The following is a 22,887-nucleotide window of genomic DNA, read 5'->3' as shown; positions in this document are numbered from 1 at the left end:
ATTATCTTCCGTTAATTTTTGGTGAATTACGAATTTTTGGAGCAAATATAACGATAACTTTGTTGTTTCTTTTGAAATATTTGGTGCGAGTCTGCAAGTTGCCAAGAACAAGTTTCAATATGGCGTCCAAGGTAAACCTCTACGTAAATAAATTAGACTTTTACTAATTTATTGTCCGTGTCGTTTGTATTTTTCTTGAAATATATCTAAATATTTTGTATCATCATTATTTTTTCTATTTATCTGAAACTAATCAAGGACAATTTCTGGAAGAAAGCAGAAGGTATAACGTAACTCATAACTTCCTTCAGTGTATAAAAACATGCCTGACAAATCGAGAAATCTTGATGTTGCAGGTACCTGTATAAGAAGAGCAACCAAAGATGTGGGACTTACGATCTCCTTGGTCCTTTGCGGACTGGGGCCCTCCTATTCCCGAGAAGGATGCATCATGTGCCCCACTTTGTCAGCATCCTCCATGTTGGCAGTCTAATCTGAGAAAGTTGAAGGGAATCAAAGACCTCCCACCTGAAATCCCACCAAAGGAAGAGATTGAAACAGGTTAAAATCATCATCATGGAAATATGTAACAGAGATTGAAACACAAAGTTTTAGATGAATAATCTTTCTTGTCTCAACTTTTCTGCATAAGCCTACTACATACATAAGCAGCAAATTATGCACTTTAAGACTAAGGTGATGATACATTCATTCATGCTAAGGTAATGTCACATTCATTCAGGCAAAGGTGATGTCACATTCATTCAGGCTAAGGTGATGTCACACTGGTCTGAATTGATCAGTTATAAGAGTCATAAGAAAAAGATGAGATGATTGCAATATGATGCCAATTTCATGCATATAAAAAGAGACAGGTGAAACACCTCCCTTTTTTAAAATGTCTTACAATAAGACATATAATATTGTTGTTTCAGACTTGCCAACCTTAAAAGTATGTAACATGTTGGAGGAATATGGAGATGATCCCCGGGATCTCTTTCCTGTAAAGTTTGCTGGAAAACCTCAGCATGAGCGCTCTAATTTAAATAAGTTACCTGGTCCTAAATCCAGTAAATCAAGGTATTTCAACAACAAAGAGTGATCTTTAATCAAAATCCAAACATTTTTTAAGAAAATTTAATTTTTACAAATGCATGTATACCGACCCATAAACTAGTAACGTTGTTACTGAAATAAATTAAATGTTTTATTTTCAGATTAATAGAAAAGTAATTGATCAAATGCTTATAATCTGATGACAGAGTACATAGGTACTGATTCTCTTCCTGTAGTTTAAAAGTCCCTTCCCCACCAATTCATACTCCAGTAAGTGAGAAGAAGATAAAGAGTGCTCCCCAGGGGAAGCCAATTCAACTGGTGGAGGTCCAGGAAGTGTTTGAACCTGAGGATCTCAAATGTAGCTGGGATGATACTTTCCTCCCAAAGAAATTTTATGTTTGGGTCCCCAATCCAAAAAGGAAACAAAAGCATGAAAAATCGTATGTAACAGCAAATAATCACAATTTTTTTTTCATCATTATTAACTAATATTTGGATAATCCTCTGATTTTTGTAAAATAGAATCTTGCTACTTATTATAAAAAAAAAACACACACACACACAATTGAACTTGACAGTTCCATACTTCTGTTTTACTGAAATAAACATTGTTTTTCTTGCTTATGAAATCACAAAGTGCTTTCCTATGATATATACGCTTATTAGCCTTATTTACATATGATATATATACTTTTAACATCAGAAAATATCAAGAAAAACAAGCAACTGTACCCCTGTGATATCGTGTTAAGATGTAAATGAATTTTGACCAACTTTTACTTATATACAGATTTATGTATAGTCTGTACATGTGCTTTTTATTTTCTCCATACATACACAAAGTGTTTTAAGTTCAAACCAGTTGAGCTACAGTCTCATCAGAAACTGTTTTTACTTATTTTTTCAGAGCATCCATTGGAGAGCTGGCTAGGAGTAATCCCCAGAAAGTTTTGGTAAGAGATATTACAGAAGACATGATCCCCCGCAGTATTGAATATGAGAACACCACAAAGGTAGGTTGCACTTTATATGTACTGTGATAATATTTACAAGCATTAAATACAGTTCAATAAGACATCATCAATACATTCATAGTATATAATTGTACAAAATGTACTTGTGTATATAACTTTAAGTTGATACTTTTCTTGTTTTATGAACCAAACATAACAGTATCTAAAATTAACCAGATAGTATTTTTCATATCAGTAAAATTTTATGCCTATTGTTTGTTTTGACCTTCTCCTTCTGTAAATTACCATTCAAGTTTGAATCACTGTTCTGTAACACCACAATACATTGTGACTGCATGGCATTAAGCAGTTACTTAGATTTTTTTTTTTTTTTTGTTTGGTAAGAAATAAATCTAATAAATCCTTGTTTATATTTTACACACCAATATTCCAAATACAAGGCCATGTGATGTCAGAGTCTGACTTTGGTCCAACATGATTAAGAATTTAAGTCTCAGATTTTGTTATCTTAAAGCATAATTTACCTCAAAGTTTTTGACAGTCATACATTTTATGAGACTATGAGTTTGGACTGTATGTCAAAGCTTACTTAGAATTTGTCCTAACAATTTAGATCATTGATCGACATATTAAAAATTTGTACATACAAATGCAATTACTTCAATAAAATGTTATGTGTGTACAGACTTATTAGTTATATTCATGTGAAATAGTGGTTTACAATTAATTGAAAATGAGATGTTAACATGCATGTTGTAATTCCTATTTTTCTTTGGTACATTAGCCATATGAAGGGCCAGTGATAAAGGTACCAACATGTAGATTTAGAATCATATAGATTTACATACAATGACTTTTGAAATGTCTTCTTCTCCTATGCTTCAAATTGAAATTATGCATGCAATGTTTTCTCTTTTATCTGAAAAGTTAGTACAATATATACATGTATATAAAAAGTAATCAATATTATTATTTTTTTTTTGGTGCTGTAATTTTGTATTACAATTCACATACTCCAAAACAAAAATATATACCTTATTTATATAAAATTTGTGTCTAAAATTATATTTACATGTTTAACTTTTATTAATAAAAAACTGTATGTTGTATTGATAATTTTTTCTCATCTTTTCCACCCTTGTAATTGCATACTTTTTTAAAACTGATCTTCTAATTAATCCTTTTCCTACAAACCACATACCCACTTCCTCCCTTTTTTCCTCTATCTACAATTTTCTTCTTCCTCTTCTTTATTTTTTAAATATTTAGAAAGGGGTGATTTTTTTTCTTTTTCTGATTAAATCATAACAAATGATTTTCTCTGATTATTTTAAAAATTCAAATGGGGAACTCTCATCTTTGTAAACCTGTGTTGGGATAGATAAAGTAGAATATTGATAGTATATTGAATAAACAGCTGAATGAATATTTAATTGGTGTATCATACATTTAGTGGTATATTTTGGGGGGGGGGGGGGGGGAAGAGTAAGCCTTAAAATTCAGCATTAAGTGAAGGGAGCTATTATATTTAAATGTATATGCCTTTTTTCTTTTTTATTTTCCATATAAGTGTGAAATTGGTTTTGTTTTCTTCTTCCATTCATCATCTGCACTTTTAGTCTAATTGTACGTAAATTTTGTAGATGCGTAGAAGAATTACCTCCCCTGCTTCCTCCCGCTATAGAACACCATATTCCAGATCCTCAGCAGCAGGGATGCGTTCAGGGCCCCAACTTTATGGGGGGACCGGGTGAGTGTATTATCTATTTAACACACTTAGAGAAAAAATGAAGAAAAAATATATCACTTAGAAATATCGCCAAATTTATTAAAATATGAAAAATCATATAGGCTTCAAAAAGATTATTTAAATTTTTAGATATTATCAAAATGTTTATTTTGAATAATTTTGATAATGCTATTTTTCATTTGATTCTGATTGGTATATGGTATGTTATATAGGTAATTATTTTGATTTAATTGATTTGAATTTTTTTTTTCAATGAGACTTTTTTTTTCGGTGAAGGGAAATTAGTTTGATTGTAGAAATTAATTTCTTTAATCATGGTTTGATAAGCATATTAATTGTGTGTTATACTTACTTAATAACATTAAGGAATGGGTTACTTGTGCTTGTATGTGATTGCTGTGGTGTTTTTTTAGCATTGAGGAATTACTTGATCTTCCCCAAGATATTCTAGTAAGAGTTTTGGATCATGCCAGACAGAGGTAAGAGAACTAGCTATTTCATCAGTAGTAATGAATTCTCTATCATACAAAAAACTTCCTTATATTCATCAACCAAAAAAAAAAAATGAACCAAAGCTAAAAAAATAAATTGCTACACTTTTAATTGAGTATTGAAAGGAGAAAATCACAAACTATTCTGATGACCTAACCTAGCTAGCTGGCACTCTGTATGTCTGAAGTTAAAACTACCAGGCAGTAATTAATGTTTAGTAATCAAAGTTTTCATGAAGTAACTGTAGGGAAAGAAAATTAATATAAGTTGCTGTTTACTTTTCAACTCATTAATTTAACAAAGAGAATTTCTTTCTTACAACTTCAATTTCTTCAGATATATGTTTTTTTAATACTATTCATAAATAAAGCAAAAAGTTATGTACAGACACCTTGATACATGTATCTTATAATGCCTTTAACACTTTTAAAGAAGAAAGGCAGCTAGGCCATAGCACATTGCTATGATATCTGATTCATATTTCAGTGATTTTGCATCTAGTCAGAAACTTCATGAATTGATAAGTAAGTTTGTCCCAATCATGGACCGAGAATCTACCAACATGACCGCCAACAGCACAGACTTGCTGCAACAGAAGAAAATGAACATCTACGAGGGTAAAGAGAAGAAACATAAGGAGTCCCACCTAATGGAAACCAAACCTGTTTACTATCTCGATGAAGACGGAGTAGAACAGGAAGTCTTCCCAGAACCCAGGCTGTCGAGAGGTCAAAGGTTAAACGACAGTGATTATGGGTCATATCGAGATCTGTACATGAGTGGAACTAGAGAGTTTCCCAAACTAAAGAAACCACTGCCACCTATTGGTGGAACTGTGGGTGAGTAGGCCTTGATATTTAATTTACACTATGTCAATTAAAGCTACATTGTAAATGAAATAATTTTTCAAAGAAATGTTAAAATCTGTCATGAAATGTCTTACATGTATTTGTATAATTTTTTTGTACCCTGTTATATGTTTTATACCGTAATACATTTTTCATTGTTTTGTAGATGAAAAGATAAAAATTCCATCAATATCACTTGGCCTGCCAGAACTTCCAACTGGGGTTAAACAAACCAGGACTTTCAACTACTCCAGGAAAAATTACAGAAACATTGACCTTACCATAGGTAATGATACTGAGAATTAACACATGAACACTGACATGCTTATAACGAAGAGCCAGGGATGGACAATTTTGCTTCGTTATAATCATAATTTGTTATATCCATCAAGTTCACAATATATAATAAAGTCATGAGGAATGAAAATCACTTTGCTGTAAGCGTCAATTCATTACAAGCATGTTCGCTATAACCATGTTTTTCTGTAGTTGAACAGCTAATCATATATTAATATTAATTTATCAGATATCGGGAAAAGTTCAGCTTATTTAGTAAATGAATTGTGATCTTAATCTGTAGTTAGTCTTTACCTTGTTTAACCAACTCTGACAATGTTTCTGATTGTTTGTTTTATTTTTAGGTCCTGTTCCAACTCCACCCACCAGCACCAGAACTGAGGACACCACTGCTTCAGATCATGGTACCACCGTCCATGTAAACATCCCCTCTGCTGACTCTGTAAGGGAGGGAGTACAACCCCAGTCAGCTGCTCAGAGGGCTGAAATGGCAGTACGTAGCATCACATCCATCTCACATATTTACAACTTGTTTGGTTTCATTTTCTGCTTAAAAATTAAATATAATGTCCTTATTATTTTTCTTTCATGTCATATTTTCTCATATGTTTTAAACATGTTTTGGCTTTCCTGACTTTTCTGTTATTTGAGAAAGAGTGTTAGGAATGATAATGTATTTTGAATGCACTTCTCTAGACCATTTCACGACAAACTACTGATTCTCGAGATCTGATAGATGCTTTAGCTGTAAGTATTCATTGGTCTCAAGTCCAGTCTGTAGAACATTGGCATTGTGGCAAAATGTTTGAAATTTTTTCCTTCATATATTAAATGAATTAAGTAAATGCATGTAATGTATTCAAATATACTTTAACGTGGTAAAGATTTGGAAAAGAATAAAGCTCTGATGTGAAGTAAAAGATTTGAAAAATAAATTTTAAAAGATATATGTAAAGCATAATATGTAAAAAGTAAAACAGACATTACATGTTATATTTTATCAAATTACAAACTGGACAAATAAATACCTAATAAATACCTAATATATTGGGTTTGGGCATGGTTATAAGATGAAGGAATGGATTGTGTGAGTCTAAGACAGATAACTGCTTGTTATGCCTTGTGTTGGTGTGGACAGGATATACTTGTTCTGTGTAAAGATTCACTTTTGTCAGCTGCCATTTTAACATCAAGTTTTTATAAAAATGTTCTTTTTATTCACCTTCATATAATGATGTCATTATCTCTATTAAACTGTTCAAGAATGTTCATCATAAACAAATAACAATTATTTTACTTTTTTTTTCAAAAAAATCAACAACCAAAAAAGTCACCATACTTTTTGTTCACAAGATATTTCCACATTTTTTTTTTAATTATACAAATGTACCGGGTAATATTTTAATTTGTAATAAAACAATCATATTTTAAATCAAATAATGAAAAATGTCCTAAAATTACATGTAAATCCTAGTATTTTATTTTTGATGTACAACAGTTTCAGGTTAGCAAAAGGCTGCAATATAGACTGTGGATGAGTTTTCACAGTGCAGTAAGTTTTTATGGGGGTGGTACTATGTCCTTAGTAGAACCCTGGTGACAGCACACACACACTGTAGATTCTGGTGATGTCTGTACATTATTATATAGTGCTGGAAGATGTTTGCTGCTGGGATATTTTGTTCTTAGAGAATTTGAAAACTAATTTGGCTAGACTGCATTATCATGGTGTATGATGTACTTCTATCACTTTCTAATGTTCTATTACATCAGACCTCATTTGCCCATGGATACTTGTTCAAGTTAAAATATTATCACAAAACATGTGTGATTTAAGTATAGAAATATGTTTGTTCGCATCTAATCCAAAAACAATTGGTACAAGAAATTATTTGTGTATAGATAAAACACCCCCCCCCCCCAAATACAACAACATTTCAAATGCATAACATCTCTATGGTGGCATATTTCTGCCCCCTACATGTAAGATAAATTATGTCAACACGCAAGAAAATATTTCAACATGTAAGATAATTGTTGACATGCAAGTTACAAATCTTTTAAGAGAAATTCATTTGAATAGTTTCAGTTGTTTAAATGATTTTATCTTATTTCCCATCCCTAATATAAACTAGAGATTAGAAATGATTTTTTTTAAATTATTTTTTTAGTATTTTCTTAAGAAAAATATCCCTACTATTTTCATGTGTACATTTTTATGTGTGTTTGTCCTTGGTGCTGTATCCTAGAGCTATCAGGAGCTATTCTGTTTTTAATATGGTGACGGTAAGACCATATATAGATGATTCAATGAATACAATATATAGTATTTTATTTTTAGTATTATGGCCTGTACACTGATTTCGAGGTAAAGTATTACATCTCCACCACACACAGGAAAAGGGTACCAGTTATTTAATACAACACCTTTAAAAACCTGACATGTTGGTCTGCAAATAGCCCCCAGAAAAGCATAAATTTATATGTGTTATTTTACTTTCATATTGGTCAAAAGATATTTGAAAAAAATATAATATTACCCTTTGAGAACAAGCCTGGTGCCTGCCATATATTTTTTGACAATAAGTAATACAATAAAAAATTATATATCACATGCATGAAATGTATGCCTGTATCACAGCCTTTGGTCAATCACTATGAATATTATGTTATGACTTATGTAGTTGAAGGCTACATAAAATTGAAAAATTAACCTCTCATAAACTGGACCTCAGTTGACAGTTCATTATTTTTCCAGGGTGAAAATTAGTGTTACCCTAAACTACTTGCAGTATTTATAAATTTTCTCTGTGCTTCTTAAATTTTATAAACACACCACCTGTCAGGTTTTTATCATGTGGACGTTAACAGTTACTATGGTGATTGGGAGCAACTTAGGGTTAATATATATTGTGGTATATGTATTAGCTAGGAGCATGTCAGATTTGTTGGGTAATACCCATGCTGATATAGTTCAGTGCATGATTATACATCTAATACAGTATGGACATTTTTTTTTCTTTTAGCTGCCCATTCATATTCATCATGAAATCTAACATGCATGCATTTCCATCAACTAACATTGATTATAAAAAATCAAAATTATGAGTCATTCCATGCCAAAAAAAGATTGATTAATTTTCTGTTTGGATGATTTAGAACTTTTTATTTTAAATGATGTACAGTTATGTTTTTAGCTCTACTGGTCAGAGACCAGAAGAGCTTATGCGATAGTAATGTGTCCGTCGTCCGTCCGTCTGTCTGTCTGTCTGTCTGTAAACAATTTTTCAAAATGCTACTCCTCCTACAGTTTTGGTCTGATTTCAGTATAACTTGGCACACAAGTAGAATACACTAAGATACATAATTCTGTGTATCGGTTTTTGATTTCGATGAACGGTGTTGCCATGGTTACTTAAAATAGAAATTTCTGTGAAAACATTCAAAATGCTACTCCTCTTACAGTTTTGATCTGATTTCAATATAACTTGGCACACAAGTAGACTATACTAAGATACATAATTCTGTGTATCAGTTTTTCGATTTCAATGAACGGTGTTGCCATGGTTACTAAAAATAGAAATTTCTGTGAAATACCTTCAAAATGCTACTCCTCCTACAGTTTTGATCTGATTTCAGTATAACTTGGCACACAAGTAGACTATACTAAGATGCATAATTCTGTGTATCGGTTTTTGATTTCAATGAACGGTGTTGCCATGGTTACTAAAAATAGAAATTTCTGTGAAAAACATTCAAAATACTACTCCTCCTACAGTTTTGATCTGATTTCAATATAACTTGGCACACAAGTAGACTATACTAAGATGCATAATTCTGTGTATTGGTTTTTGATTTCGATGAACGGTGTTGCCATGGTTACTTAAAATAGAAATTTCTGTGAAAAACATTCAAAATGCTACTCCTCCTACAGTTTTGATCTGATTTCAGTATAACTTGGCACACAAGTAGACTATAATAAGATACATAATTCTCTTTATTGGTTTTTGATTTCAATGAACGGTGTTGCCATGGTAACTAAAAATAGAAATTTCTGAAATACTTTCAAAATGCTACTCCTCTTACAGTTTTGGTCTGATTTCAATATAACTTGGCAAACAAGTAGACTACACTAAGATACAAAATTCCGTGTATCGGTTTTTGATTTCGATGAACATTGTTGCCTTGGTTACTAAAAATAGAAATTTCCTTGAAATACCTTCAAAATGCTACCCCTACAGTTTTGGTCTGATTTTAGTATTACTTAGCATACAGTAAACTACACTAAGATTCATAATTCTCTGTACCAGTTTCTGATTTCGATGAACAGTGTTGCCATGGTTACTAAAAATAGAAATTTTCTTGAAATACTTTCAAAACGCTACTCCTCCTACACTTTTTGTCTGATTTCAGTATAATGTAGCATACAAGTAGACTACAGAGATACATAATTGGTGTTATTGTTTTTTGACTTTGTTGAATGATGTTGCCATGGTTACTTAAATCAAAATTTCAGTAAAATTTTTTTAAAAGGCTACTCCTCCTACAGTTTTAGTCTGATATAATAATAAATCTTGCCAAAAAGAGACTAAACCAAGGATCATTATTCTATTTATTGCTGTTGCAAAGTTTCAAGTCCAAGTGCTACTTTTATCTTCCTTTATAAATACAACCAGTAGAGCTACAGTCTCATCAGAGACTTCTGGTTCTCACGCAGTTTAATTTTATAATGATATGGAAGGATTCATTAACGATCATCCAAATGTAATAATCATGAGTCTGAAAAATATCTCTATTTCATTTAAGAATTGAGAAATTATCAATTTGTTATTGTTCATGTAATAGGTTGTTGACTGTAATCTATTGTCTTCCTCCATTAAACAAGTTTTGCATTATTTTTAACATTCTATATTTTCAGTCTTCCAAATCTGAGAGATCAGCTTCCCGTACCCCTCTCCACGCTGTCAGCCCTGCCCAATCCACAAGAGTGCCCCAGGCCCCAGCCACTACCCCTGCTACTCATGGTCAGATGTCCCCCATGAAGCTTTATCGTGATCAGTCAGGCATGTCCACTGGCTCCAACAGGAAACCAAAATCAGCTCCTTCAAACCAGAATGTCTCACGAGAAAACGCCCAGTCCCCTACGGCAGAGATCAGGGCTCCTACAAACTCCCCCAGGGCTCTCACACCTGAGCAGACAGGTATGTAGTAATAGTAGATCTGGAGACTATGTTTAACCCTGATTTAACAAACAACTGATGCATTTGATACCTATAACATGCAGGATCTAACAGCAGTCCTGAAGTAGATTTAATGTTCTGTCTCCATTTAGTCTAATTCTTGTGTTTTGAAAGGCTGAAGTATCAAGTATTCAGTGTTGTTCAGTATTCACTGTTTTTATTAATCAATATGTGTTTGTTTAGTAAATATTCTTATAGAATCTCCTTTTTGTCTCACTTATTCAATGGAAGATCCTCATACTTTGTGGTTTTTGTCTTATTTGTCCAACATTTCTAACCAAATTACAGTCAAACATTGCTACAGCAAACATGCTTATGATGAATTCACACTTATGGTGAAAAGATGTTTATTCCCTGTGCCAGTTTTGAAACATATTATGAACTTATTGGATATAAAAAAAAATTATGTTTAAAATGAACCAAATTGATCATCCCTGGCACTTTGATCTAAGTTTTTGCCCACCACTTTCACTGAAAGGAATTTAGGTCCATCTGGAAGTGCCTGTCTGCCATTCTGTCTGTGTGTAACATTTTTTGTTTCTGAATGATATCTCAAAAAGCCTTTGAAATTTTATATCCCAGGGGGTCCAAAGGTCAAGGTCAATAAGTCATATATATATATTGCAAGAAATGTTTTCCAGATAATAACTTGGATCTCTTTGAGCTTTTTCAATGAGAATTTATATCATAGCTTCAAGTGACATAAAGACAGCCCCTATAATTGATTTTGAGGTCAAGATGACAAAGGTCAAAGTAAGAAATTCATATTTGTGAAAAAAAAAAATCAGATGATAACTTTACCTCTCTTAAGCCTTTTAAATGAAATTTTATATCATAGCTTTTTGTGACTTGAGGTTTTGAGATCAAAGGTCAAGGTCAGAAATTCAATGATTGCAAAATGAATTGAAGATAATAACTTTAGATTTCTTTGAGCTTTTTCAATCAAGTTTTATATCATTACTGTCAATGACCCTAAGAAGATCCCAATTGATTTTGAGGTCAAAGGGTCAAGGTAAAAAAAATGGATCTGGTTAAAAAAAAAGGTTTCCTGATGATAACTTGAGTTCTCTTTGAGGATTTGAAATAAAATTTTATACCTTTAGTCAATATGATAAAAAAGACCCCTTTTGATTTTGAGGTCAAAGACCAAGGTCAGAAATTCATATATTGCATACCAATTTTTCAGATGATAACTTTAATTTTCTGCAAGCTCTTGCTATGAAACTTAAGGTCATGAATTTCTTGAATTCAAGAAAGACCCTTCTTGACTTTAAGGCCAAAAGCTGAAAGGTCAAGGTTGATGTTTTTTTTCTTTGTCCATCTGCATTTTTTCAGGTCTTCCTTGCTCTTCTTTTTACCTTAAGCAGGAGACACAAATTCCATGAATTAACTTGTACTGTAAAAGTTTTAGGCAGCAAAAAAATGAAAGTAAAAAGAACTTCAGTACAAGGAATTTGATACACAACTGTTTAGAATGCATGTTTAATTACAGTCCTCAGGCATCTTTAGTTTGTCCTGTTCTTTTTTATTTATACTAATTTTGTTAGTAGCATGTTCTAACAATTATTAACTTCATAGGGAAATACAGAAAACTACCTGGTAAGTTTGATATGTTTAGTAGACAGCTAGACATTCTCTCTCTCTCTCTCTCTCTCTCTCTCTTTCTCTGGTTGCTGGCTAGTTTTTACTGTTTATTGTAGTCATTGGGGATAATGAAAAAATGGACCATTTAGATAGATATAAAACTTAGGAATATATTAGAAGGTCACATTAGATTTGAAGACTGCACAGCTGAACTATCTGTCTGTTACAAAGGTGTGTCATCTCAATTTCAGGATTTTTTGCAGAAATGCATGACACACTGGTAGAATTCATTGGAGTATTTTAATGATCTGAAACCTGCTGAATGAATTTGGGTTACTTTGATTTGCAGGCACAATAAATTAGGGGTCTGGTCTCCTTCTCCCCTACTTTTTTTCAAGAAAGACTTGCTGTGAATTTATCCCCCCTCCCCCTCCCTATGACACCACCACCACTGTTTGTTTCAGTATGGTCAAACTTCCCATGTTATCATAGTCTAAAAATATTTTTGACAGAGAGAATAGGAACACCCTCTCAACACGCAAATGGGTGGGGGTTAGTTTGGTGAGTTTTTTGTATTTTTGGGGGGATGGGTATCTTTTTTCAGGAATCCTTTTCTTGGCTTGTAAATTATTATCTGGCTGAAACAACCCCCTCCCCACTTTCAAAAACGATGCTATGTAGGTGCCTGGTTTTGACAGAGAAGGGGATTACTGTTTTTAGAACGTGACCCTGACTTTTGAAATAATGATCAAGCTGTAATTTTATTGCGCGATGAATTATTAAGATATCTCTTTTCAACTCCTGCATTTTAAATGATTTTCTTTAAAATATCATGCACCTACAGGCAATTTTTTTTTAAAAAGACAGATGCAACCCCCCTTCTTCCCCCACTTAAAAACTGTGACAACCCATGTAAAAAACTTTTTGATACATAATTAGGAAGGCATGTTTTTAATTGATATGTAATTGATTCATTCTGTTAATTTGTATGGTAAGGCAACTTAAATACTTCTTTGTTATGTATAAGTGGACAGGCAAATACATTGTACTGTTAAAATACGCGCATAGACGTGATCCGTGGGTGGAGGGGGTTAACACCAATGAGTATTTTGAAGAAATGTTAACGTGTAAATAATTTCGTTAATTTGTGTGATTAATCAACTTTAATAATTGTCCATAGCATGTAAATGGACAGTTGAATAAATCTTTTACACTGTCAATAACGTTTCAAATATAAACGTGATCCGTACAGTTTTTAAAGGGGGGGGGGTTAGGGGGTTAAACACCACTGAATATTTTGAAGAAAATTTTAACGAAGGATTTTGGCTGCATTTCATTTCCGGAATATTTAAAAATGTTGAACTTTTCATTTCCGACATTTTGTAGTTTTCATTTTCGACATTTTAAAGTTTTCATCTCCCATCTCCGACATTTATCATACCGTACTTTCAGAATAAACCATTGATATCCAAATAATATGTTTTGCTTACCTTTTAAAGAAACTAATGAAGATTTTACCATGGAGCACATATAAGTGTTGTAAACTTTCGCTCATCTCCTTTACTTTTAACTCGACTTGATGCTGCATCTAGATACAGTGTATTGTAATGTTCTTATTCGGAAAATGTGGTTTAAAATAAAAGTAATATTCACGTGTATTTCCTGTTAAAATTTTATTTCAACCTATATTAGTTCAAATTGTCGGAAAGTTCCAAAAATTCCGGAAATGTAAAAAATAAATGTCGGAAATGAAAATAAAAAAATGTCGATGCAAAATTCCGGAAATGAAATGGAGCAAGGATTTTATACAACCAAAATATGCAAAAAATTCACGTGTCAGGAACGAAAGCTCTTTTCAATTACCAAGTTATGCCACCTACTGCAGTAGTAGCTGAGTTAAAAAACTTTATACGGTAACTAAATATTTGAACAAAACACTAACAATTATTTTGTATAACAGGTCTTGGAACAATTCAGGAAACGGGTCATGAGGAAGGTGAGGGACTGCATCCAGTGTCACGTGGTGGACGAAGTGTGCGCTTTGCTGAAGAGGTTCCGGAGGTTCCTCCGCCACCATCGTCGCCCCAACTTCCGGAAGATGTCCAAGAGTCAGCACAAGAGATAGAACCACAGACCCAGGAACCTAGTGGTCCTGTCTCGAGACAAACGGGCGTCACCAATCAACCCACATTTAATACAATGGAAAAAGAATTGTCACAAGATGAAATCCTGATTAAGTCTGCCAAAAAACGAGATTCTGTCATATCCACACCAGAACCATGGCCTCAAGTTAACGAAGCTGATTACGATGTTACGCCTGCACACACGAAAATGACTCTCCACGATAGCGAAGCAAAAGTGAACGATTCGCGGCTGGCACAAATGGATCCGTACTCGGACAGGTCTGCTGGTACTGGAAGTACAATTCGTGCAGATATTACTAGCAGGGACTCCACAAGAAGTTACATGACACACAAAGAGGAATCACCAGGACCACCTCCCCCGTCCCCAGAGCCTAAAGATGGCAAAAACGATGAACAAAGGTCAGCGCGAAGGAGAGAAACGAAATCCCGCGAATCCACTACCATGACGCCACTTCTGGAAGAGAACGATGAGGACACAGCATCGCCCGATGTTCATGTTAGGACTCTTGTCATTGAGGTTCCACCATTAGGACAGAAGGAAACAAAGAAACCGAAGGGTAAAACACGAACAACGGACACGTTTGTAAGTATAGACATTCCTGCACAGGCCATGGTGGATGAGGAACTTACTAACGGAAGTGGCAAGAGACAACTGATTAGTAAAGGAGGGAGACGGTTGGAGCCACCATTAGAGGAAAAGGAGGAAGAATCCACTCCAGATGGAGGAGGTAGGGTTACTAGGGTATCATTCTGACTTGTTTGACAAGACCACAATTAGAAAGATTAATATGCAAGCATCCCCTAATACACAGTAGGTAGATTACGTTTGTTCAAAGCATGTTCTCATGGACTAGGTTTGGGTCACAATTGAGGGAACAAAGTCTTGAAAATATATTTAATAGCATCCGTAAGAACTGGGCTATCAGTTTTAAAGTTGATATGAAGTCTTTATTTACCGTAAAGTAGAATTGATATAAAGGTCTAGGATTTTAAATTTTGTGAAGTTTGATTTTCTTTTTGTTGTCTATAATTCTGATCCAGTCTTTCTCTACGTTTTAGGAACTATCAACACACGAGAACAGAATTTATCTGTACAAAGCTCCGTGACCGGCAGAATTACAGCTGATGGGGACACGGACACAGAGTTTGGATCCGCCGGCGTTGATCCCTCTATTGGTGGTAACGTATCGCCTTCTTCAACAATCACAGGAAATGACAAGATTGTCAATACAGACCTGAAAAATTTTATCGAGCAACAAGGTGGAGAGACTTCGAAAATTGAGGAGGACAATGAACCAAAATCTAGTGAACGCAGGAAGGACTCTTCCGAATTGATGGAGTCCCGGGACTCATACTTACCGGAAGGCGAGGAGCAGAAACCGGAGCCAACGCAGATGACCGCGGGAGATGATGCCAAACAAGAGAACGAGACGGGAGGGGAACAAACAGAGGAGGGTGGCACGGATGGAAATCTTACCCAGAGGACCGAACAGGAGATAACCGAGAATGGGGGTGATAATGATGCCTTTAAATCACTGCTGGCAGAGGAACTGGCTCGTATTAACCAACAGGAGTAAAAATGTCTATATTAAATACTGTGATTACACATCTGTGATATATCCTGACCTCGGCGTAAAAAGGTCTGTGATATCATTGATTGCATAATTGTGATATTTTTTCCATTTACATCTCGAAGAGAACCGACTTCCCTGGTAAAATATTCATATACTTAAAGGAAATTTTATAAATTACATCCGGGATTTATATGGAATTTTGTAACAAATTCATGAAAAAGCCAGTATTTAAGACAAATTACACAAATTACATTGTTATGCATTAAATACATGTACGAAGCTGAATGAATATGCCTTTTTATCAGCACCTGTTTTTAATATTTTCCATTTCTATCTGTGATACATACATATATATATCCATTAAATACAAATTAATGTATTATAAAATATACAAGAAAGCATTTCCGAAAATTTCTCTCTCAGGTTGGCGGCACGTCGAGCATTTATTTGTGTACGAATTTTCCATGTATCAGGTATTCACGCGTGGTTCGAGTAAACATTAATTGGTGGTTTGGCTGCACTTTCATGATCGTGATGATACATGTAAAAACAAAACTCATTTTTCAAAGAATAAACAAAAATCATTTAGAAATTTATTATTATTATTATTATTATAATATATATATATATATATATATATATATATATATATATATATATATATATATATATATATATATATATATATATACCAATCGATGAACACAAAAAAACGCGTTTTGAACGAAATTTAAAGGGATTTAATTTAGATACATCATGCAATATACGTTGTGCAATTTCTGTTAATTCTTGCTTGTTCACTTCTGTATTTGCTGTGATATGCATGTTGTAAATAAATTCCATCAACAAGAATCCATGCCATCCTGTTCTTAGTGAAAAACAAATCCGGGAAAGTGGGATATATTTGTAAAACTAGACTCACAGTATGAAATATAAATCCATGACAACAGAGCTGCTGCATACATAATTATGTAGTTTTCAAACGGTGTATTTTTTACACTGCAAGTCGTCCGCTAGAAATCATGACGTAAATGGCTCCTAACACAAATATTGTACCGAGACACACAGCGAGACAAATTTTGTCAAATAGTTTGGCGAAGGTTTTCCACGTTTCTAGTTCATATTTCGGAAGTTCCCCTTCTGCGTAATCCTCATATATAACTCCCGATTCATCATCCACTCGAAAAGACCGTCTGTAGACCCCAGACTTTGGCCCTCCCTCTACAGAATTCCCAACTAACGACACCATAGGTTTTTTGTGGTCCACCTGTTGTGACATCCGTCTTGAATTTAATTCTGTATTTGGGTCGGTTTGTCGATTTTCTGCCGATCCTATTCTACGTCCTCGACAGTTCGACTTTTTCAACAGAGACCGACACCCCTTTTTACATTTTTTAAATCTTAAAGCTTTTGTCACTTTGCTAAGCCACCCTGGCAATGGTTTTTCTACTTTTCGAAAATGGAATCTGAGACCGATGATGGTCAAAAAACAAATTATTGTAGACAGAATAAGTAAAAGCATCAAAACAAACGACAAAACTGACAGTGGTTTTGATGTTTTCGGAATTGTGTCGGAAACTAAGGTGAGATAGACAGTGATCGACAACAGACATGTGATGGCGTAACCAATTCTCTCCCCGGAATCTGCCGAAAGCAAGAACACCATGCAGTTAAGAAAACCCAACATCACAACAGGAATGAAAAGATTGATGATGAAGAAGGAGGACCGGCGCTCCATGTATAGCTTGAAGTAGATGTATTCGAAGGGACCATCTCCATATCTCTCGGCGGCTGTGTTGTAGAGTATCCATTCCCCGTTTTCTGTATAGTTGTCAAGATTCACTTCATTTCGCGAAATGCGTACTTGCAGCTCGCGCTGTCTGTAGTTCCAAGGAATCATCTCAATCGTACATACCTGCCGATCGAACGGAAAGTGTGTGACGTCAATGTCACATGACGTTTCTAAGTAATCACCAGTATACCACTCGGCTGAACCGTCATCTTTATAGCGTATCATGATATCCTCAAATCCAATCTTCCTAACTTTTCTTACCGGATTAGTGACGACTAAGTCCGGCTTCCATACCAAGTCTTGTGGAAATAAAATCTGCCAAGTGTTACTATAGTCTGTTTTGTTCCATACCATTCGATTGTCTTTCCACGACATGTCTATATAGACCACGGTCGACAGGGTACCAGAGAGTTCATCCAGGCCATTGACAGATAGTAGATGCAAGGTCGTCTCCACAATCGTCTGCTGGTTCTGGTTCGTGTTAGGTCGGATATACGGGTTGTAATTCTGCAATAAATCGGTATATAGCTGCTCCGTTGCTGTTCTATTGGCGACTGTAAAATTCAACAAAAATGAACTCGTTACCAAAAGCACCCTTAATTTTGTAATTGCCATCTCTTTGGACTGTCCGATTCAAATGGTCAACATGTGTCTGTTTTATATTTTAAAGGTCTGAGTCAATTGTTTGTGTCCACCGAACAAAATATTTTGCTATCTTGGCCACAATAGATGTTGTCTATTGACCAGTGCGATTTATTGGAATTCATTAAACGTTTTTCGGAGAGGTGTTATTTTACCTTTAAGGAATACGGATTTAATTAATCCCAAATAGCACCTGACTCTAAAAAGTGATGACTTTGCAAGGACTTTTTTACATAATACACTCTCAACTATTATTCCTTGGCTATTTTATTGAGAGCTACCGGGGTACATGTAACTAAAGAAACAATAGCTTGTTAAAGATTGTTAACGTCACTATACTATAATATTTTTTTCATCCTTAATTAAGCTTGAAAAGTAAGACGAATAATAATCTTTAACCTCTAAGCACCTGGTAGTCAAACAAACAAGCTTGATAAGTACGCACTAATATGCAGGTATCACTATGGCATTGATAGTTATTAAAACAATGTATGTGTCTTTCACAACAGAAATTTGATGGCCTTCGTCGTTCTCATCTGAAATGTTCCGAATAATCGACTTTTATTCGAATAAAAAAAAATCGAATAATTGACTAAGGAAAATAAATATTTTGACATCCCTAATTTTCAGCAATGATAACAACACCGGGTGTCACAATCAGAAACCTATACACAGAATTATGTATCTTGGTGCAGTTTGCTTGTGTAGAAAGTTTACTGAAATCGGACCAAAACTGTAGGAGGAGTAGCGTTTTGAAGGAATTTCACACAAAATTCTATCTTTAGTAACCAAGGCAACACCGCTCATCGAAATAAAAAACCGCGATCATAGTGAGCTCTACTTTTGAAAACAGTAGTAATTATATTTTGAGACAAACAGACGATTTGACAGACGGACGACAGACGCATCGCATGAGCTCTTCTGACTCCAGGGCCATAAAACTTTGGTGAGCTCACTTTTGATCTCAATCCTACTTTTCCACAATTTTCTTTCGTAAAAGTGAGACTGAGATCAAAAAGTGAGTTTGTCAAATTTTAAGGCCCCGGAGCCTTGTCGTAAACGTATCTCGATTCATTTCGTGTTCATACTTTCTTTACCATTCTGTGGAATATCTTCATCTATTTTGCAGTAAACCTTTCAGTTTTGATAACTCTTAAAATTACAAATGATGAGGTGCGACGAATTGCATTGTTTATAAATCCTGGTCATACAGGTCTTTTCCATTGTTATCCTGAATGTGCCCCCCCTCCATTAAAAAGACACAAGAATTTATATATATATATATAGAGAGAGAGAGAGAGAGAGAGAGAAATAATACACACATCTAATTTACAAAGAAGATGGTTATATTTGGCTTGTTACGATAACATGCAGTGTAGTAACACTTCACATGATTATTAATAAAAAAAAAACACGTTCAAATAATAGGCCAAATAGGGTATAGTTAAATGTAAATGTATCAAGGACAGATGATACAAACAATTGTAAAAATCAGCACATAGGCTAATTTTTACCATTTTGCTTTTCCTCATAAAATTCACCTGACTTGGTATATTTATCTAAAGTTTATATTACACTTTTAGCACCAAGCTAACATATTATGAAATTTATTTTCATCTGTAAACCTTTACTGGGTGTGATTTGTCCAGTATTTCTAATTTTATTGAAGTATCAACTAAAATTTCCCAAGTGTCTTTCTTTTTTGCAAGAAAATACAACAGGTTATTGAGTAAATGTAATATCAGTTCACTCTGTGCTCCTTTAGAAACATTTTTGAAGAAAAAAAGAGGGTAAATGAATGATTTTTAAACAATGTTACCATGATTACTCTAGTTGTGTACTTGTTGGGGGAAATATGGAAGGTATTTCATTCTCCGAGTCTAAGGAGAAATATTCAAAGAATTATCCACTTTTCTAAAACTGACATGATATTAAGTCTCCTCCAAAGAAAAAAATTGTTTGCATCATCTGTCCTTAATTTGCAATAGGTGGAAAGGATCGGGCTTTCACTCTCGGTGCAAGAGAGTAACAATTTAACTTTATTTCAAAATGTTAATACATCGGTATATAAAATCAAACTGACAGACTACTTGGTGGTCTGTAAAAAAAAAAAAGAAAGAAATAATAAAGAAAAGCTCCATGCTGTTGAGGATTGAACCAAAAAACAAGTGGCTTAAGGGCCTTAACAATTACCTGAATATAAATACAACACTGTAAAGGATCCTTAGAAGTATAAAATAAAACAGTTGAAAGTTGGACTATGTTGCCCAAAAGCAAGAGAAATAACATGATTAGGGATCAACAAAATAATTAGTCTAGTACTCCTCAATAAATCTTAGACTAGATCTATTTACTTGCCTGCCCCCCCCCCCATTTGTAACTAGTATCTTGAAAATAAACAAAACAATAATACTTAAGCACTATTGGTAAAATTCATCTCAATCCCTCTCACACTGGCCTCTCTTGGTCTATGAAGAACAGTAAATGTACAAAGATAGGTATTTTTGTCTCATTTCTATTTATCTATAATTAACAAGTCAACGTGACCAGTAAAAACTATGGTGTACTTTTTGTATTATATATTATGAAAATTCTTGTATAAACCTCTAATCAAATTGGCCTTTCAATTACACTATTTACAGTGATTAATTATCATAGGTGAATAACAAAGGGGAACAACTTCTCTCAGTAGAATTCAAATTAACAGAGCCCTGCCCAGCACCTGAACACTTGAAATAATAAACACCACAGAGCTGTCTGCCATATCTGTTTCTTAATATTTTACTGACTATTATTGTCTATAGATGATAAAGGCTAAATAACAACTAAATTGTATTACAAACGAGATGACTTCAGCTTTTCCATTGTCAACTTTCCTTATTTATGTAGTAATATTCCACTATCACCTGCTTATGGTGTTTATGTCTCCCAACTTATTTGCTACTAAAGAGCTTGCTCTGAGTATTATCAGTTTTTAAAGCAAGACAGGCTACTCACTGATAAGTTGATGTTACAGGGATTTCAACAGCCTCGTTTAAAGTCAGCATTTTGTCAATTTTATGGTCGTTATAATGACCTTGTTAGTATAACCTATCTTTGGGTCGTATTTTGACTGACTTGTTTCATATCAATTGTTAGGCCTTTGTTTTTGTACTGAATTGACTATGGATAGTTCCGTCTACCTGATCAATACATAGGGCTAACGGCGGGTGTAACCAGGCAACAGGGGATGCTTACTCCTCCTAGGCACCTGATCCCACCTCTGGAATTTCCAGGGGTCCATGTTTTGTGCCCTCTTCACATATTTGTATTGGTTGTGGATTTTTTGAGATTGATTACTGTTTGTTATCTTAACCTTTTATATTAATGCATTTTCAATGTATTATCAATAGAGATCCATCCTAACATCAGAACCCCTGACCCAGGCCATGAAATTCACACTTTTGGAAGAGGCATCCTTGCTTATTACGACTATGCACTCATTATGACTATGCACTAGGTTTTTTTTTTTTTGCTAAATACCCACGAGCAAAGAGAAGATTTTCAAAGAAATAATGCATTTCCACTAATATAATCAATAAAGCCCTGTTCTAACACCTGGGGCCATGAAATTCACAATTATGGAAGAGGCACCCATGCTCAACATTACTATGCACTACATTTGTTTTGCTAAACATCAGAAGCAGAGAACATTTTCAAAGAGTTAATGTATTTTCTTTATATAATCAAATAAAGCCCCTCCCCCACGAACAGAACCCCTGCCCCGGGGCCACAAATTTCACAATTTGGGAAGATGCACCCTTGCTCATCATAACTATGCATTTAGTTTATATGCTTAATATATGATGGGGAGAGGAAAAAAATTTTCAAGAATTTATGCATTTTCAATATATGATCTAATAGCCCCAACCTAACTCCAGAACCCCTGACCCTGGGGTCATGAATTTCACAACTTTGGTAGAGGGTTGAACGCTTATTACAATCATGACAACAATTCAACTACTTGATGGCCAGGAGTAAAGAAGAAGAATTCAAAAGATAGTACTAATTTTGATGGTTTTAGCCCAACCCCTCAGTCCCCAGAGGGGGGGAGGGGGGGGGGGGGGAGGCAGGGACCATGAAATTCATTAATTTTGTTCCCTTCACTCATATATGCTGTATGCCAAAATAGATTGAAATTGGTTCAGTAGTTTCAAAGAAAAAGCTGAAAATGTTCAAATGTTAATGGACAACACACATTGAACAAGTCGCCTGCGTGGCGCAGTGGTTAGAGCATTCGCTCTAGAGTCGCGGAGTAAGGAGTTGATCTTACGTCGCGGGTTCGAATCCCACTGTGGGACATGGAGACCGGTCCTTCGGATGAGACCGTATAAACCGAGGTCCTGTGTCGCAGTAGGTGCTGACACGAAAAAGATCCCTCACTGCTCAATGGCCCTGAGTGCCGAGTATAAGTAAAAAATTTGCAGCTCTCCACCGGCAAGTGGTGGCGTC

At 34.5% G+C, this 22,887-nt stretch overlaps 2 protein-coding genes across 4 annotated transcripts; one reads left to right on the top strand and one right to left on the bottom strand.

Annotated features, from left to right (window-relative positions):
* The first annotated feature begins 86 nt into the window (after positions 1 to 86).
* On the top strand, positions 87 to 16,532 carry LOC133179108 (uncharacterized). 3 transcript variants are annotated; one of them, XM_061313846.1, is made up of 15 exons: positions 87 to 131; positions 357 to 561; positions 936 to 1,080; positions 1,293 to 1,499; positions 1,967 to 2,072; positions 2,818 to 2,841; positions 3,677 to 3,783; positions 4,197 to 4,262; positions 4,762 to 5,114; positions 5,290 to 5,409; positions 5,765 to 5,913; positions 7,762 to 7,788; positions 10,339 to 10,621; positions 14,205 to 15,116; positions 15,448 to 16,532. In XM_061313846.1, exons 2-15 carry the CDS (start codon positions 384 to 386, stop codon positions 15,963 to 15,965), a joined length of 3,195 nt encoding a protein of 1,064 aa, XP_061169830.1. In that variant the 5' UTR covers positions 87 to 131; positions 357 to 383; the 3' UTR covers positions 15,966 to 16,532. The 3 variants fall into 3 exon arrangements, with proteins under 3 accessions (XP_061169830.1, XP_061169831.1, XP_061169832.1); XM_061313847.1 differs by lacking the exon at positions 2,818 to 2,841; XM_061313848.1 differs by lacking the exon at positions 7,762 to 7,788.
* Positions 16,533 to 16,942: 410 nt separating this feature from the next.
* Positions 16,943 to 18,414, bottom strand: LOC133179454 (neuronal acetylcholine receptor subunit alpha-3-like). Its single transcript, XM_061314209.1, has one exon. It carries the CDS (start codon positions 18,367 to 18,369, stop codon positions 16,957 to 16,959), a length of 1,413 nt encoding a protein of 470 aa, XP_061170193.1. The 5' UTR covers positions 18,370 to 18,414; the 3' UTR covers positions 16,943 to 16,956.
* Between the last annotated feature and the right edge of the window lie 4,473 nt (positions 18,415 to 22,887).

Source organism: Saccostrea echinata, unplaced genomic scaffold (assembly GCF_033153115.1).
Source record: "Saccostrea echinata isolate AGI-Se365-2 ecotype Australia unplaced genomic scaffold, CSIRO_AGI_Sech_v1 ptg000004l, whole genome shotgun sequence".
NCBI classification, from domain to species: domain Eukaryota; kingdom Metazoa; phylum Mollusca; class Bivalvia; order Ostreida; family Ostreidae; genus Saccostrea; species Saccostrea echinata.
This window is presented reverse-complemented; position numbering and strand designations above follow the sequence as displayed.